The 19353-nt window shown below is 38.3% G+C and overlaps 1 protein-coding gene across 6 annotated transcripts in view; it reads left to right on the forward strand.

Annotated features, from left to right (window-relative positions):
• Positions 1 to 19353, forward strand: part of SLIT2 (slit guidance ligand 2) — a 331277-nt gene that overhangs the window by 286363 nt on the left and 25561 nt on the right. For 3 of the 6 annotated variants that reach the window (XM_074321764.1, XM_074321767.1, XM_074321781.1), the window contains 2 exons: positions 2753 to 2779; positions 17150 to 17243. In XM_074321764.1, coding sequence (XP_074177865.1) covers positions 2753 to 2779; positions 17150 to 17243 — 121 coding nt within the window. The remainder of the gene's footprint in view (positions 1 to 2752; positions 2780 to 17149; positions 17244 to 19353) is intronic. The other 3 variants (XM_019743900.2, XM_019743903.2, XM_074321782.1) reach the window with 1 other exon arrangement.

Below are 19353 nucleotides of genomic sequence, written 5' to 3' on the forward strand. Positions count from 1 at the left end.
AGCATGCACGGATTCAGAAGTCTTGGAGCTACCCTGAGAATTGAGTTTTATTGGCTGGGCTGCTTTGGACTTGTATAGGAAGCCCAATGTTTGTATTGAAGTCTGTTACCTAGATTTACCTAAATAGAATAGTTCTCTTTTCCCATCATTTGTTCTAATCATTATAGAACGGGCTAAATTCACTCTTTAAACCAATCTGCTCTGACCAGGACAAATTGGACCCAAGGATTTCAAGCACACTTTGGCTAGACATTGACGTCCTGAGGACAGAAACCCGGAATTTATCTCTGTCCCCTGACTGTTGACAACCGAGACGTGAGAGCTCTGCCACGTTCAGGCTCTTAGGGGTCTTTTTTATGATCATTTACAGACGGTGGCAGAGTCTTCTGAATTGGTTTGGAGGGGTCCTCCTGCTTTGGCTCAGATTTGCTCCACTTTATTCCTTATCCATTTCTTTTGAGTCTTTGTCTTATTTTCTCACCCTTCATTTTCCTAGCTCCCTTCCTACACTTGATCCTCTTGAACACATACTTTCTCCACCATGATGACTCAGTTCAGTGCAACTCCCTCTGAGATGTATTATGAAACCTCATCTCCCTGACTCAGATCTCTATCTTTGAAACATTAAAAAAATAAGGAAAAAAAATAAGAAAGAAGTGCGCACGCGCGCGCGCACACACACACACACACACACACACACAAACAACCACAAAGCTCAACAAACTTTTTAGCCAAAATGTGACATCTGTAAAAGCTATCATGTGCGAACCTGCCAAGACTATCTGTCAAGAGCCATTTGGTTCTCAACAAGAACTGTGACTCTTTTAGTCCTTTTAAGCATAGCCATTGCAGATATCAGTTTGCCTTCATTTTGGCAAAGTATAAACAAAAATACTGAACTCAATAGAAATGTCATAGCATACAAAACATGAAGATATTACCACTATAACTTTGGGCAGAGTCTTGTGGGCGATGCAGGGGTTGACGATTTGGCATTAGCGCAAATGTCTAAATGAGGCACATTTGGAACTCATCTATTAACTAGTAGTTTTGTCCACATGTGAAGTGAGCTCATTTACAAAATATCAGACAACCATCTGCAGAATTTTAAATCAGTGGCACATAGTGGTCTTTCATAATCGGAAAGTATAAATTGGGCTCTAGAGTTTTATATCCTGCTTCATCCAACTCTGCAGTTAGGGAGGAATTTTCTTAGAATGTGGCTGTATTGTTTTAGATTTAAGTTTGGAATCTGATTAATGAGCGTGAGATCTGGGAACAGAAACCCTGCTATGCTCAGGGAATATAATAATGTTGTCATTGTTTAAAAATCATTCAAGTCACAAGTTGCTTGCTGTTTGAAGATTTTTTTTACTCTATACCCCAAAGGCATACAATGAGAAAGTGAACTCTTTAGTTGGAGCAAATAAAACTCCATGGAAAATGCTTGTAAATTATTATGGGGAAAGGTTTTACATTTGGCATCCATGGCAAGAGTCAGAATGGACATACGGTTGTTAACGGAGACAGTTCAGGAATCTGAAAACAAACTCGGACAGAGAAGTCGTGACGTGACGGGCAGGCTATAAAACATGGCTAGAAATATTCAAAATAAAATGAACCACCATTGGGACATTCATTAAATTTATTTAAGCCCTTGTGACCAACACCACAGTAAATGGTTATTGATTTGTTAGAGGACAATACTCTCTGCTCTTTTCTGCTGCAAGGATTGACAACATAAATTGTAAGGGTCAATATTGTTTTTCTATAATCTGACCCTTGCTCTACCCTCCCCACCCTAGTTACCATACTGTTCTTTTCCACTTAATTCAATCCATTATCGGTCCTTCTAGTTGTATAATATATGGCTGTTGATTGCCAGTATTCTTCAGGCAAAGTTAATTTTTGAAAAGTTAAATTCACTATCACTCTACATTCAAATCACTACGCTAAGGATTGAGCAAGTAGGACTCCGGAATTGCTAAGCAAATAATTTAAAATTTTACTCTAAGGTTTAATTATAGCTTGAGAGATTTTTTTTTAATCATTATTATATACTTTCTGAAAACAGGCCTTTCTTGCAGGTAAATTTTCAAGAAGTTCCTCAAATTACATAAGCTCAAAACCTTATAAAAATGAAAATTATAAAACTTGACGCCTTTTCTTAAGCTCTGGTATGAACTTAGGTGTTGAACTGAAAAATGTGTTTTTGCATGTTTCCTAAGTGTCAGGATCCTGAATCTGCTCTGTCAGGACTGTTTCTTAATTAACCCTATTCTCACGGACCTGCCTACCAAGATGGTATAAAGTTGATCACAATGTACACCACGGTGTTGTTTAATGGAATTACATAAACTCAGAAAGTGAAAGCGTCCATACCAGTTGGGCATGTAAAGGCTTAGAATGTACTTTGTGGAAAAAAATGCAGACCATTTTAATTTTTCCATGTTGCACCATTATCTCTTTGTTTTCCAAATGTCCAATGCCCACACACAAGCTATTAAGTGCACATCTTGCAAAGTAAGGCTGCTGGTTAAGTCACCTGGTGTAGACACAGCTCCCTAGCTCCCTCCTTTCCTCCATGTTTGTGCATTTGGCCGGCTGTAGGTAAGAAATCTAAGCCTTGCTTCCCTTTGCTCTCTCACCCTTGGCTTCTCTGTTGTTAAATGCTGCACATTAGCTTCCTGTGCTCTGCTGTTGTATCGCAATGTAAAAAGTCTTTTGTCTCTTCTGTCTTTGTCGCTGCCAGCTGCTAATCTGAATGAGGTGGAAAAAGGTCAGTTGCCTTTTAAGTCTATTATGATTTTCATTTTTGTTTCCCTCTCTTTTAAAGCTATATAGGCTTCATTATGTGTACGTGGGAAAAAGAATGTTGACACAATCTGAAATCTGGAATCGATATGTTGAGGCGGTGGTTCAGAGCCTTGACAGATGGATAGCTGTGCCAGACACTATAAGAAGGGCATCTGAAATGCACTTTACCAATTGCTAGAAGGCTATGAGAGAAACCCTCTGAGTGGGAAGAAGGGGTGGCTGAAAAAGAAAGAGTAATGCTTTCTACTTTCTGCTTGTCTGTATGCTTTTACTTTTTTAAAGACACCGTGACAATTTTTTCAATAGTGGGGATTTTTCCGATGACTTTAATATCTTTAGTAATTTGAAACATGAAAAATATTGAAAGGTATATAAGTTTATTAAAACAGCTTTTACAATAACTATATAAAGGCCAAGAGGTTGATTTATAAAATGACATTGTCAAATTCATATTATCGTACGTCATGAGTACCAGGCACTATTTTTAAAGTGTAAGAAGAGCCGTATCTAATCATTAGTGTCAATATGGCCTATGGGGCTCCCCAAATATATCAGGGCCCAGGAAAGGGTGCCCTAGAAGTGATGAGGGCGGGAGGCATATCTGCGGACTCATCACGGGAATCTGTGCAATGTTATCTTAAAGATTCATAATTATTACTAATAACATTGGATTTTTACTCAACCCGCTCGCTGACCAAAAGTCGTCAAGTGTCTCAAGTACAGGGAGCCCGTGTGTGCTTGTCGTAACAGTTCCATTTGCATGTGCAGCTCTGGCTGTAGGCTTTGAGGGCTGACGTGGAATGCGTTATATAGTGGCATTCTGGGTCTCCTCTTGCTAAGGACTTACTTCTTTCCGTCGCATTGTTCAGGTGATTTACTGTGTTTGGTCACTTACTCTTACTATCTGCAGAGTTAAGTTGGGAAACATGAAAAAATGTTTTCATATCTTAGAATGTAAAAATATAGCCTGTGCAGTTCTCCGTGTGGATTCATGCATCCAATACCACTGTTGGTCAAATGTCATCTCTTTTTTATGAGTACTAAAGCAATTGGTGGTCTGGGCAGGGAGGCCTAAGGCCTGCGTCTATCTCAGAAACACAATAGCAATTACTCTGTCACAGGAATATGCCCTGAAATAGCTCTGTGTACTCTCAGGAGCACACTTGGCAGTGTGATCCTGTTTTAAGCCACCATGTGGTTTCATGTGTTGACTACATTTCATCCTTATGTTTATAAAAGAGGTCTTTTATTTCCAGGAATCCATTGTTGACCGAATGTGCCTTTCAAAGCAGTCAAGTCATTCTCTATTTTTTTAAATACAAAACTCAACTAGAAATTAAATGAAATCTCTTTATAGCACTGAGGGTAATTGTCTTAAATAAAAAGAAGCTTCCTAATTAGCTGCCATATTGTTAATTGGAAAGAACCTTGTAGATATGAACAATAAGGATTTGAGCAATCGCTTATATAAAACAGTGAGAAAGCACCTACCCAAGGATATATACCTTGTAAGTAGGGGTCCAGATGCCACCCAGTGTCTACCTGACCCCAAGGCAAGCACTCTAATTTGGGAGCCTACCACTGGAACCAACATCCCTTCTTATGTGCTGCCATCTTCCAGCCTTGGACTCTTTTCACATCCCACAGTGGCTCCAATTAATTATTTATGCACATTAAGCTTGTCTTCTGCTGTCTCTTCAGCTTCTCATACACAATGCACATTTGAAAAGAGTAAAGCTGCAGCTACCAAATTCAGGTGCAGACAAGCAATCTATTTTATGAAACTGCCCAGTCAATACCTGTACAATTAATTAATTCCCCTGATGAGTAGGCTACCTTTCCACCACTTAGGGCAGGTGGGATACTGATGAATTTGTGTCGCTAATGGGAAAAGCTTGGGTTTCTCATCCTGGCGCTAATATTTTTCAACTCTGGGACCTCTCTCAGTTTTGTGTTTTTCTGTTTGTTTGTTTTGTTTTTTTCTTCTATGAAATGAAGATAGTGGCATCTGTCCCACCTCACATAGGTTTTTCAGAATAGCATGGAAGAATGTATAGGAAAGCACTTCAAAATGGTATATGTCTATACTCCAGAAATATCAGAGGCTGCCCTGTATGACAGGTGTTAAGTTTTGCATCATGTAATTCCAGCCATTATCGCTATAGTGACATGGTTTAGATGATCCGATGCCATTCCTGATGGCATAAGAATTCTTACAGAAATTTTGATACAGAATAGCCCACCTAAGGGAAATTATATGTGTGAAGGAAATTTCTTTTCCCATATATTTCAGGACTCCTTTTGAAAAATTATTATTTTGTTATTTTTTATACTCACTTCAAAGTCTTTATTTATGGATAAGTCTTTGATTCTCTTTATCCCCTTACTCTGTTTTGAAATGTAAGGAAATATTAAACTCTGAAGAACTCTTAGTTTTGGCTGTATTTTTAGGTTTTGTGTATATTTTTGGATTTTCATGATATTGTAATCACAGTGACTCCTTCTGTTATTAATTCTGCCTCGATGTGTATGAGGGCTTTTTATCAAGTCAGTATAGTTGCAGCCTGCAGTCTGTTTTAACTAAAGAGAATGCTTTGGCAGCTAAGTGATACTGTGTGGTTTACACCCATCTTCCAACCTTTCAAAGCCTTCTCAAATGCCTTTGACTCTCAGAAAACGTTTTAAAGATTCCTTTTGCTCTTCAGTTAATAGGCAGGGCCCATTGACAGTTTGGCTTCACCAAGACTTATTCATTCTAATTTGGATTTATTTATTTTAAAAACGAGTTTAAATATTTCTGCAGTTTCAGTAGCTGTTGGAATTGGCTCCATGATTTAGCTCCGATGAAGAAATACTAAAAAACACCTCCTTTTTTGTTTATTGATTGTGGAGGTAAGAGTTTCCATTTTAAAAGTTCAAAAGATATTTACTGACCAAATACCTTCCGCAGGACACTGTAGTCAGCATTGGAAGTGATACAAAAATGCATCAAACATTTCCCCTGTCTACCCTTGTGTTTGGCTTTGGTCTTCCCTGCAAGTTCAGACTAGGTCAGTTAGATCACCAGTGCAAAGCGATCGTTCCTCATATCCCAAGAAAGTTAACATCATAATATAGTTACTTTGCAAGTTTGTAAAGAGAAACACTCCTATCTGTATGGAGACTAATTAAACTCGCTGGCAAACAGGCATTGTGGAGCCATCCATTTTATATCATTAAGGGCAAAAATGAGAACATAAAACGATTTTTTTGTTGTTGGAAACATCTTCTTAGCCACATCTACAGCATGTTTTCTGGAGCCTTCCTATTTTGAATTGCAATTAACTTTATGTCATAAGGTTACTCTGTGCCCACGTCCCCCGTGTGCACGTGTCCTGTTTTGCATACTTTTGGCACCAAGAGGACATTTATCAGTGGCTAACATAGCTTCAGGAATTCACAGTCCCTCAAGATCAGGTCCCTGTATTTCTCTACTAATAACAGGATTTCATTAAGTTTAGAGAAGTGGGTGTGATCTGGATTGCTTATTGATCATATTGTGAAGGGCAGTTAATCATTTCTAGTGGCTAGGACAAATTTCAGGGTAGTGAACACAATGAAGAAAGCCTCCGAATTTTAAAAGGAATCATCTTCAGAAAGATTTGGCTCTTTTTAAAAAATAAGAAATAGATACACATGGTTCATATGTAACTCTTTTCTTTCTGATGGAATAAAAAAAGTCAATTGGGATAAAGATACTAAATATTCAGATTGGAAACTAGGCCTCTGCCCACCTGAATCTGGTCTGGAGTTTGGGATTAAAACCTTGAGCAGAGTATGTAACAAATAGTTCTAGCCTGGCTCAGCAAAAGGAGAGAAAGCAGAAATACTTTTTTTTTTTTTTTTTTTTCCCAGTCCGATTCAATGGATCTGTCCTGGGATGACTCCCACAATCCCATCAGCTGTGTCCACCCTCCACTGTTTCTCCATCTCCCTCCTGCATTGCCCCGCCTATGAAAGGAGAGAGAAAGTTTTCCCTTACATGAATAAATACAAATGGGAAACCTACAATATTTTTCCTAAGAATTGGATGGGATATTTAAAATTTGGTAATGAGCGTCATTAAGGCCCATTTATCTTAACCTTTCTCAAACACGCCACTTCAGTGCTTACTCTCACACTTCCTTGATTCCTGGGTTCATCCTTTCCATTTCCAGTTGGGATTGTCATTATTTGGCAGATGAGATGGTAGGAATGTCTGGGTCAACAGGCTACCCACCTAGTCCAGCCTGCACGGGTGCACCTCAGGCTGGGATGGCAGAACACAAGTCGCTACCAGTTTTCTCATATTCTCTCTGCTTCTCTACATCATGCCTTGTGCCATCCTGGTATCCTTCGTTATCATTTAAGAAGTATTTTTCTTGGAAAAGCAAATCAAATAAATGTTATCTTTCACATTTTTCAACAGCGATCAAATATGTCTAGTTTGTGCCAGACGATTTGCTAGTTAATGCCATGAGAATGAAAGGTCCAAACACATAAATAGAGGCATTTACCCCCTGCCTTCAAGTAGTAAACTGTGAAGAAATTAAATCTCATTTATTTGACCCAATAGGTTGCTTTTTGTTCTTTTCGCTTGCTGTGCCAATTCAAGAAGAGTAAAACTAGTACCATTTATTCAGGATTTCCTTGAACCAAGTAAGAGCTCAAAATACAAATATTTGAAGAATGATGCATTTGACCCTCCAAATATCTGTGTCCTGGGGATTCTGTCAGGAATTCAACCAGACTTCCTCCTCTATTACAAGTATATTTTAAAATGTCATAACAGATTAAGTTTAACACTAGAATTCTGGTCCAGTTATTCAGATTGCTGTCATAAGTTCCCTTTCTGTTATTATCAATATCAATGATCCTTTTTTATTAAAAAATAAAAAACAAAAAACTAGTTTGGTACAATTTATGAACAGGAACAAGAACATCCGCTGCGGTGACATCCACAGAACCCTCCCCACCCCCTCCATACACCCAAGAGCCCAGAATGGGCGCGGAGAAAGAAATTAATCTGGCTACATTAGCAGAAACTAGCAACAGTTACGTGTTCCAGCAACTCCATGTACCCATATCTAAAATTCGTTTTGTTGTAGATAAACATGCCTGAGCTGAATTTAAAGGACCAACTTTTGGGAAGATTGAAATGAGATACTTATTGATGCAAATCTACCCTTTCCTATGTCTCCATTAGTGTAAAACAAATGAATACTTTAAACAGCGGGATTTGAACTAGAAAATTCCAGAAATCCTAACCCATGGACAAAATGACCAACCTCTTTTCTGCTAAGCAGGCTTTGAGGACTGAATAAGCCTACGCGAGACATGCTGTTGCCCAAATTTCTTGGTAGATAGGAAGCAATTAATCATCCATCTAATAGCTCTTCAAAAATTGCCTCTCTCTGATTAGCACAGTTTCCAAAGAGAACAAATCCCTTTGGGGTAATAATGAATTTGGGGACTGTGCAGTATAGTTTTCAATAATAAATAAAAGTAATAATAAGTCATTCAGCCAGTCTCCAGGCCAGAATGCTGCCCATAGTTATCTAAATGCAGCTTAAGGGGTATTTCAAAATTAGGCATCGATCTTCTCTAAATTTTCCAGATTGTAACCTCCAGGGTAAGGACATTTTCCATATTTACCCTTTAATCATTTGCTGGGTTGAGCTCCAAGTATTTCCTCCCAACATTGTATTATGGAAATGATTAAACTGAAGCACCTGTTTATTTCTGTCAAATATATGTCCTCTCATTTCAGAGGACATATAAATGGATGCTATAATAAGTGGCTGATTTCCTTTTACACTGTTACTAGTTTTTGGAAAAAGTTCATGTCAACTCCCATGGGCTATATAATATTTTCCTTATTCATCAATTTGCCAAAGTTAAGAAATAAGAATTTTAACAATGCCATAAGTTAAATCAGAATTGTTAAAGAAAAATCTTGTTCATGACATTTGCATATTTTAGTGGAGGGAAATGTAAATCATATTTGTCACAAGATTCAATATTCTTTACTTCTGAGTTTGATGTCTTTGACATAATTTACATTAGTAAAACACTTTCAAGATTATTATTTTTATAACTAAGGATAATATAGACATAAATGGTTATTAATAAGTCCAGCTGTTATTCAAAGTTCAAGCCAATCCCCAACTTTATAGTGAAGTTGATGGAACAAAGCATTGGACTCACTTTTCTCCCCCTAAGACATAGCAGTTTGTGGTTCTCTTGCCTTTGTCACCTTAATATCCTAATGGAAGGGGAATCTTCCATACTGTTTGGTTAGCCCATCCTGCAAACCTAACTGTTAATACCAGCTCCCCTTACGTAGAGAGCTGAGGGTTGATTGATCGAAGCCAACCAAGACTCACAGTGCTTTGCAGAGAGGCTTCTGGCACCAGCAGTAAACGTAAAACTAAACTACTCTGCTGTGCTCTGTTCAGTCCTTGACTCTTTGGAAGCTCTGAGGCGATGGTCTCGGCTACTCCCTTTTCTTGAGCATCGTTTATTACAGAGTCTCTTAGAGAAGCTCAGAGACTAGAACAGAAATTTCAGGCACAGGAGTGGACAGCCACATGGAATTAAGAAAGGAAAGAGCCATAAAAAGAAAGAAGGAAGATGGAAAGGAAAGGAAAGGAAGGGAAGGGAAGGGAAGGGAAGGGAAGGGAAGGGAAGGGAAGGGAAGGGAAGGGAAAAGAAGGAAAAGAAAGAAATAGTGGCATAAGTTAAAAGTTTTACTCTCTGACCTAAACCCCCAATAGTTTAGAATTTACCACCTGTATTGGTTTGCTAGTGCTACTATAACAAAGTGCCACAGACAGTGTGGCTGAAACAGCAGAAATGTAATGTCTCACAGCTCTGGAGGTTAGAATTCTGAAATTAAGGTGTCAGCAGAGTCGGTTCCTTTGAGGACTGTGAGGGAAGCATCTGTTTCAGGTTCTCTACTTGGCCTGTAGATGCTCCCCTTAGTCCTCTCTCTCTTCATATCGTCTTCCCTCTGTGCCAGATTTTCCCCTTTTTACAAGAATATCAGCCATATTGGATTAGGGCCCACCCAGCCTAATGATTTAATTTTAACCTGATTATCTCTATAAAGAGGTATCTTTAAATAAGTTTACATTCTGAGGTACTGGAGGACTCCCACATATCTTTTATTCGGGAGGACACGATTCAACCCATAACACCACATCACTATATTTAAAACTCTTCATCTTTGCACCAAAAAACTTGGCCTTCTTTCAGTGTTCTCTACAGTGCTAAAAGGTACTTCCAAAAATAAATGCCAGAAACCTAGAAGCCCCAGACAGCTCCCTCTCTCAACAGCCCACCATCCAACCCATCACAAATTTCTATTTTGCTTCCTAAACATCTCTCAATGCCATGCGTATCTCCTCTACTGCCACCTGAGTGAGTGCAAGCTCAGTCACCTCTCATGTCCATTTGTATCTGCCTTTACTGGAGCCAGAATGTTCTTTTCAAAGTATAGATGTCATCTGGCCATCCTCCCGCTTAACACCGTTCACTGGTACCCATTGCTCGTACAGTAAAGACGTTCTATCACGTGGCCCCTGCCCGCTTCTGTGGCCTCCCCTGGCACCATGCTATCCTGGGCTCACTCCCAGTCTCTCAGACCTCATACTCCCCCTGTCACCTCGTGCAAGGAGCCCCTGCTACTGCCCTTCATTGCCCCTCATCGTCACGTCCCAGTCTCACTTCTTGAGAAAAACCTCCCTCCCAGGCAGTCCCTCTCTAGAGCATCATGGCAGTTTTCTGCTCGGCATCCATCACACAAGCAATGTATAGTTACTTGTGAAATTATTGGATCAATATCTTTCTCCTCCTCTCCTGTATCAGCGCCATGAGAAAAGGAATATCCTCTTTTGTTGTTTTGATTCACCATTATGATACTCCGAGCATTAACACTGGTCCTCATACATGGTTGGCACTAAAAATATATGGTGACGTTAAAGATCTGATTTGCTATCAGAATCATTAGAAAAAATCATGGGGAGATCATTCCTTGGGTATCATGGAAGAGGTGTGTAGAACAGTTCTAGACTATTTCACTTAAGCATGGTAATAAGAAATGTAAACAGAAAGGTAACGTAAGGTACCAAAAGTACAAATGGAGATAAAAGGAAAGGCCCCTTGTGTTTACAAAGAAAGGAACATTGAAATCAGGTGGGTTCACCGATCTGAAATGAAGCAGGAGGCAAGGCCAATCCTATTTCCCATAAGAACCATCAAGGGCATTGAGATTTCTGCCTCATTGCAATAATATTCACAATTTTGATACCTCAGGGGGGCTGGGAAAATGCTGGCACTTTGTTTTGACCATTGAACGCAATAATGTTGTTTTGTACAGCTGTGCATGAGGCTCTCCCGGTGCTAACTTGCCATCTGCATTATCTGTCTCTTTACAAGCACTTTTAGAAGACTTTTTAGGCACCCACAGTTGACCTTGCACAACTTCAATTCCACAACCTCATCTTACCGATGAGGAATTGGGGCCCAAAACAATAAAATAGTTCACTTTGTGCAAGCAGTCTACTATTTTATATCGAGTAAGTTGCAGAAGTCCACTCCAAGCAGTAACTCAGCAACCCAAATGTCATCTCACCCAATGAATCGTTTCTCCTTAGGATTTCTCACTTTATGCTCACTCACTCTTCACTCCAAACAGAGCTTTAACACTAATGATTCAGCTTTTACTGCTCCACCTACAAGATGGCCATAAAAGTTATCACCCAAATCAGGGCATCTCTATGAGTGCATGGGGCTATTTATAATTACGTTGGGACAACAGGTGTCAACCAGGGCTGTCCTGAGCAAGCCAGGATGTATGGTCCCATTACTGCTACATCGACTTCTTCAGACAAACCATGTTTACAGGTGTTCAGTAAATAACAAATTCTATCTCTCTCTCAAGAGTGTGCTTTGCAGAGTCAGACCCTTTTAGGGAAGTAGGCATCACTCTTGCCTTGCCCCCTCACAGCTCATACTAAGGTAACTGTAGATCTTGGCCATTTCCACTCCTTCCCTCTGCCATGCTTACCTGACAGACACAATCAGGAAAAAGTGACCCAACAAGTAGATTTCACTTTCTTACTAAAAAGACATCTCCACGTTGGATACGTGGTGCTTTTTCTTCACAAGTTATAGTGCATCATTCACTAACCTCTGTTAATTCTGAAGAGGTAACAATAGGCTCCCTAGTCTGCCATTCTTTATTTCTTCTAGAAAACACAGACTCCCGACACATATGCATACATACACATACACCTTTTTAGTTTTTCTTCAATAAAAAAGCTGAAAACTGGAAGCATAAGGACAACTAATTTACTCATCTGATCAAAAGTGAAAGCACAATGCCAGGCAACCATTGTGTGCCATGCTATTGCTTTGTCATTGGGGACTTTAAGGGTCCAGGGCAGAGAGCAAATAAATAAGGTTTCTTGGGATTTATTGGAGTGGATTGGAGTGAAAGCATGGAATCAAGGTTTATCTAAATCCCTATCTTTTGAGGAGTTCATGGGCACTGAAATTTAATCTGTATTCAAACTCATTAGCCGTTACCACTCCAGTAGGCTGACTTATCTTTCCTGATGCCATGTTAAAAATATAAACATGTGTGTTCATTGCAGCATTATTTACAATAGCCAAAATATGGACACCCAGGAGGCAACCTGGGTGTCCATCAAAGGATGACTGGATAAAGAAGAGGTGGTACATATATACAATGGAATATTACTCAACCATGAAAAATAATGAAATCTTGCCATCTGCAACCACGTGGATGGACCTAGATGGTATTATGCAGAGTGGAGTGAGTCAGACAGAGTAAGAAAAATGCCATATGATTTCAATTATAAGTGGAATCTAAAGATAAACAAACAAACAAAACAGAAACAAACTCATAGATACAGAAGACATTTTGACGGTTGCCAGATGGGAGGGGGTTTTGGGGGATGGGTGAAAAAAGGGAAGGAATTAATAAGTACAAATTGGTAGTTATAAAATAGTCACAGGGATGTAAGGTAAAGCATAAGGACTATAGTCAATAATATTATAATAACTATGATGTCAGATGGGTACTAGATTAATCAAGGTGATCACCTCACAAGTTATATGAATGTCTAATCACTATGTTGTACACCTGAAACTAACATAATATCATATGACAACTGTAATTGAAAAAAAACACACACACACCTTATTTAAAACTATATAAAGACCCGCTCAGAGGATAATACATCACAAAATTAATTATGTGCAGTATAAAAAGAACATTCCCACCTTTTCTTTCTGTCACTGCACACTTCATAATCTCAGGAAGGGAGACAGCCATGATGATATTTCAGGCAGTCCTTGGACCATTAAAAAAGCAGTTCAGATGCCTTATCTTCTATTTTTTCCCCCTGATTTTCCCACTAACTCAAGACTTGCTCTGACTACACATATACCAAAAAAGAAAAAAGAAAGTAGAAGAAAAGGAAAATTGTATAATAATGTCCTCTCAATACTATGAGATTTGGGAGAAATTTTTCAATAGTGACTAAAAGCATATAAGTGCACTACTCTTAGTATATTTTGTTTCCATTCTTTCTGGAAAAACCAATGAAACTTTCAAATGTCCAGTTTTCCTTTACTGGTTGAGAAGTAGATATCAAGTTCTGCATTGTCTTTAAGGCTTGCTATGTTTCCCATCTTTTTTTTTTTTTTTAATTAAAATGTATTGGGGTGACAATTGTTAGTAAAGTTACATAGATTTCAGGTATACAATTCTGTAATACATCATCTATATATCACATTGTGTGTTCACCAGAGTCAGTTCTCTTTCCATCACCATATATTGGATCTCCTTTACCCTCATCTACCACCCTCCTCCCTTCTTACCCTCTGATAACCATCAAACTATTGTCTGTGTCTATGAGTTTTTGTTTCTTCATTTCTTTGTCTTGTTCTTTAATGTTTTCAGTTTTATATACCACATATCAGTGAAATCATATGGTTCTTGACTTTTTCTGTCTGACTTATTTCACTTAGCATTATAATCTCAAGATCCATCCGTGTTGTCACAAATGTTCCTATATCATCTTTTCTTACCGCCGAATAGTATTCCATGGTGTATATATACCACAACTTCTTTATCCATTCATCTATTGAAGGGCATTTTGGTTGTTTCCATGTCTTGGCCACCGTAAATAAAGCTGCAATGAACATTGGAGCACACGTGTCTTTATGAATAAAAGTCAGATTTTTGGGGTAGATACCCAGGAAAGGGATTGCTGGGTCATATGGTAATTCTATTCTTAATGGTTTGAGGAATCTCCACACTGCCTTCCATAGCGGCTGCACCAATTTGCATTCCCACCAATAGTGTATGAGGGTTCTGTTTTCTCGACAGCCTCTCCAACACTTGTTATTATTTGTCATGTTGATGATAGCCATTCTGACTGGGGTGAGGTGATATCTCATTGTGGTGGTTTCCCATCTTATATTGAACTCCCAGGTCTCACCACTGGCCACTGTGGGACACTATTTGAACTTTAAAAGCTGCAGCAATACAGCAGAACCCAATACAGCAGAATCCAGTATAATTAGACCAAATTAAAGAAATAGTCCAATGGGAACACTTATTTTTGGTGAAGGAAAATTTAAAGTTTGTTTGGAGGAAAGAGCATAGCTCTGTATTATTCATGATGAGCGACTAATTATTACATAAAAATTAAACCAAAAAATGTCAAAGGCTAAAATGAAAACCAAGTTGAATATAGGTCAAGAAAATAATTTTTGCCTTAGAAAGCATGAATCTTTCTTTCAATAACTCCTATTTCAGTATGTCTCCTCACCCTATTCTAGAAAGATATAAAGGCATACATGCCAGCATACAGCTCTCAATGGGATGCAGAGAATGCTTCTGTGATATTGTTAGTATTTTAATAGTCGGTGATATTTAAAGGTAGACAAGTCCTTTTTGAAGTAATCAACCAATCTTACAGCGAGAAATGTGTAGCTATGTAATAGTCACAAAGAGCTAACCATGCACAGCTTTAGCAATGGTTACGTTTTGCCACTATGCTATTCTCGTAAGATAGATTCCTTATGAGGTAAGAAATACTTGACACTGATGTAGCTCTTCAAGTTGGCATGCTTACTTAGTCTTAAAACTGTGATTACAGATGTGGCAATCTGTTGAGACAATAGTTTCTTAGAACCATCTCCTTTCTCTCTTCTTTCCACATCAAGTTTATAGAGACATACTCGGTAGACAATAACGTGTGGACTTGCTTGCCTTCTTTTAGAGCTGAAGTTCTCTCTCCATGTTCTGACTCTGGCTCAGACTTTCTGTGCTGGTACATTGGGAGCTGACTGAGGGCAGAGCCTATGACATCCATGTGTGTAGCTCCCCAGCCTAGCACAGAACAGCACAGAGTAAACCCTTATGCACTGCTGTTTAGATTGGCTTAACTGGATTGGATTGGATCAGATCAAAGTGAATAAGAAATAAAACAGGTCCACCTTTCTTGCCATTTTTAAAACAATTTCTTATTTGAGTATAAAGTGAAAAATACATACCATGACCTTTATATCTTAAGTGGTCCTTCTCTGGCATCATTTTTTAACAAACTGCCTGGATATAGACTACTGTCAACAGCCTGGATCCAACCAAATAGATTTGATTAGAAAACTGAAAGTGATATTTCATCACGGTAGGCTGATAAATTATAACGAATAAATTCCATCAAGGTATATTACTTAAAGTAATACTAATTGAAAATGAAAAGCTTTAAATAAACCCGGTTTAAAAATAGCTCATTCTGTATATGTTAAAACCTTTTTGTATCACAGAGGTAGACCCAGAAAGCCTTCTTGTAGAAGAAATATGTGAGACTTTCAGTGCAATTCGTTTACTTTAGGATACAGAAAAAGAAACCAAGCTTATCATACACCAAATTGATGGAATACTTAGATGAGTATATTTATGTATTTGCATCATAGAAAAAGATCCTTGAAGTGTAAATAATATGCCACATTCGGTTGTTAAGTGACTACTTCTACCAATTAGCAAAGTCTTCCTAAAAGGACAGTCTTGTAACCAAGGGATGTGCTGCAAACTTCTGATATTTTGACCAATGTTGTTTAAAGCCACACACTTCAAATAAAAGTTCTAATATTAAGTTGGTGCAAAAGTAGTTGTGGTTTAAAAGGTTAAAAATAATTGCAAAAAGCGCAATTACTATTGCACCAGCCTAATAGTTTCTTGGAAAAGAACAGCCTTTAGATGTGTCACTGAAACAATTCAAAAGTAGTTTAGAAGTAAGATAGAAAATAACTTTTTATTTTATATTCTTCCAGTCCCCTTAATATTGCACACAATGATTGGGAAAGTCTTCTTACTGAAATTCAAACTTGGCCTAATATATCTAAAGAAGAAATATAACCATGTTATTTATATCTGAAGATATTTCCTAAGAGACAGTCAGACATGCAATTCAACAGAGTGTGTCTAGAAGCTGCATGGTTATGCTTTCAGCTCTCATTTATTGATAATAATTATTCTTTATGAGCTAGCTGATACTCAGAAAAAAGGTATATTTTCTCTAAATTGATTCCCCTTTTGCTTTTTTCTGTCTGTCTTCGTGGATATAGCTAAGGAGTATCCTCTTGAGCTGTTGCAATAAGTCATAAGAGGAAAAAATATTTTATTCTAGACTTATAAGACCTTGGAGACTATGAAGGTTTGAGGATTATTTTTTCAAACATAAAACAGAAGAAGCCAGACATAAAAGAGTACATACTGAATGATTGTACTTAAGTTAAGCTCAAAAACAGGCACAACTAATCCATCCTGCCAAGATAGTGGTTACTTACCCTTGGGGTCAGGCTTCTGGGAAGCTGGGAAATGGTGAGTTTCTGGAGGTGGATGCTGGCTACACGAGTGGGTTTAGTTTGTGAATAATTCATTAGCTATTCATTTATCCTGTGGGTATATACTATACCTCACTAAAACGTCCAAAATAAAATAAACATAAAAATAGAAATGAAATGCATTCAGATTGCCTTTTCCTAATTCCAACAGTATATCCTAAAAGGCCTCATGCTAGTCAGACCATATTGTCCCAAATCCTAAGGCTATTTAGCAACACAACCAGAATTTCCGATCTTCTGCTTCCCTGTCCTGTGATTTCCTTTATTTTTTATTTTTTTTTTAATTCACAAGCGGGGCCGACCTCTAAGGCCAACAACGCAGCCTATCACCCTCTCTGTGAACTAACACTGTTTTCCATGTTCACAGGTGAACTGTGTGAAGAGAAGCTGGACTTCTGCGCTCAAGACCTGAACCCCTGCCAGCACGACGCCAAGTGCATCCTGACACCAAAGGGATTCAAGTGAGTCAGGGGCAGCCTCGGAGCTCACGCGTGGGGCGAGGCGACTTTCTCTAAGGAAGCTCTCTTCTGCACCCTCCTTTCAGGACCTACCTTCACACCTTTGCTCACGATTAAAGGCACAGATTCTAGTGTCAGTGGCATTTGTGTAAACATTCATATACACCGTGGAGTTTTTTCTTAGTACACTAAAAATCAGTAAAACCAAAGAGAGTGTTTCCTTTTGTTCCACCATGACTCTTCCTGGGAAGTCATGTATGAAATAAAGTAGGCTTTGACTGTATTTACCTAAATTTATTTGAAGGCCAAATAAATTTGTAATACCTACTAGGAGTTTTATTATCTGAATGTCAGTCTGTGGTAAAATAGGGAGGTTAACTTAATTTAACTGCAAATGTGTTAATCTGCAACAACAGTACTTTTAACTGTCCAAGGGGCGGAAGATAGAGTGACCATATGTCCCAGGTGGCCCCGGGACAGTCCACGCCTATGCCTGCTATCTGTGTAATTATTAATTACCTTCCCTTACACATGTCTTGTGTGGGATGGTAAAGCACACTGTCTCTCTAGATAGAGGGCTCCCTCAGGTGAACTCAGAACGTCAACATCATGTGTTAGGTCCTCCACAGGAATCTTCCTGAAATGTATTTGATAGCAAGTTAAATCACTCCTTTGCCACAATCCTGAAATATTTTAAGGGTCTCTTACTATCAACTACTCTTGTTAGAGATGGCAGCCCTTCAGAAAGCATCTTGTCCAAATTCTTTCTTTGAAACAGGAGGAAAGCACGGCCCACAGAGGTCAGTGGCTGTCCAAAGATCTCAAGATTACTCATTGGCAGAGCTGAAGGCTGGCTATACTCTTTCCAGCTGGGTGATTTTTCTAGCACAGGTTACATGTAAGAAGTTGTGTAGTTTATTAACATTACAGTTGGTTTGTTAAAGGAGGTAAGCTGGATTCTCAGGAATAACACGGTCAGTTCAGGAGTTGAGCTGTGCTTGCATCAGACGACTAACAAATATCATTCGTTCCTTCACATAACATTTATTGAGCAGCGGCCATGGGTCCATGGCAATACTGTCATCTTATGATTTTGTCATGCTTTGTAGCTACTCCCTTTCACATTAGCTTCTCAGTGAAATGACTCAAGCTTAATTGACATAGGATTCAGAGAATTAAAAATTACTGAGGTCAAGAACAGCTTTAGAAGAGGAGATGGGATTTGAGCTAGGACTCGAACATATTGAAACTTGTCAACACATCATGCAACATTCTAAATTGGATGGAAGGTGGGGTCAAGATTACCACACCTCCACTTCCTGGAAAGATCCATCTGAATAAAATATTTATTCTCAAGCTTTATTTCGAGAATTTTTTGGATGCAACTTGGTTTACCATCCATCATTTTCAAATATATAGATACAGTTGCAGCACTTGATGATTCCATTTGATGCCTTATTGAGAAAGAAAATATTTGATTGTACTTTTCATTCTATTTTAGTTTCAAATCCTGTGCAAAAACCGCAAGTCTTACTGATATCTTATACAAAATTCTGTATCGCATTTTGTTCCTCTAAATAGTGTACATAAATTATTGGAACTCCTAATGGCTTTGATCTGCCCACAATTGAATTTGGCAAACTGAAAGTCTATCACTTACATAACATATATTATCATTTCTCAGATAAATTAGTCAGTAAAGAAGGTGGTTATCCACAACTGCTTGTGTGCTACACCGGTTTCACAGAATACTATATGTTGTAATTATAAAATAAAGTATTAGTAAGACTTAATGGAAATCATTAACAAATGAGGGAGCTTATGTTCAAAAACATGAATCCCTAGTTCAATATTTTCTATTACTGTCCATTAGATTTCACACTCTTAAAAGCACATCGTGCTGAATTATGGGTTAGGTGATTTGGGAATCCATTGTTTTCAGCAGTAATTTGTAAGCTTGTTTTACAGTATGTATACAATTAAGCAGAAAACAGGTTAAGTCATTGTATATGCTGTTACGCCCGTATTATAAATAATTGCACAGTGTGGGAAAGGAAGTTGCAAAGAGAAAATGGACTTAAAAGCCAAAACCATATGAAGCTGCTAAAGAAAA

Source organism: Rhinolophus sinicus, linkage group LG02 (assembly GCF_036562045.2).
Source record: "Rhinolophus sinicus isolate RSC01 linkage group LG02, ASM3656204v1, whole genome shotgun sequence".
Taxonomy (NCBI): domain Eukaryota; kingdom Metazoa; phylum Chordata; class Mammalia; order Chiroptera; family Rhinolophidae; genus Rhinolophus; species Rhinolophus sinicus.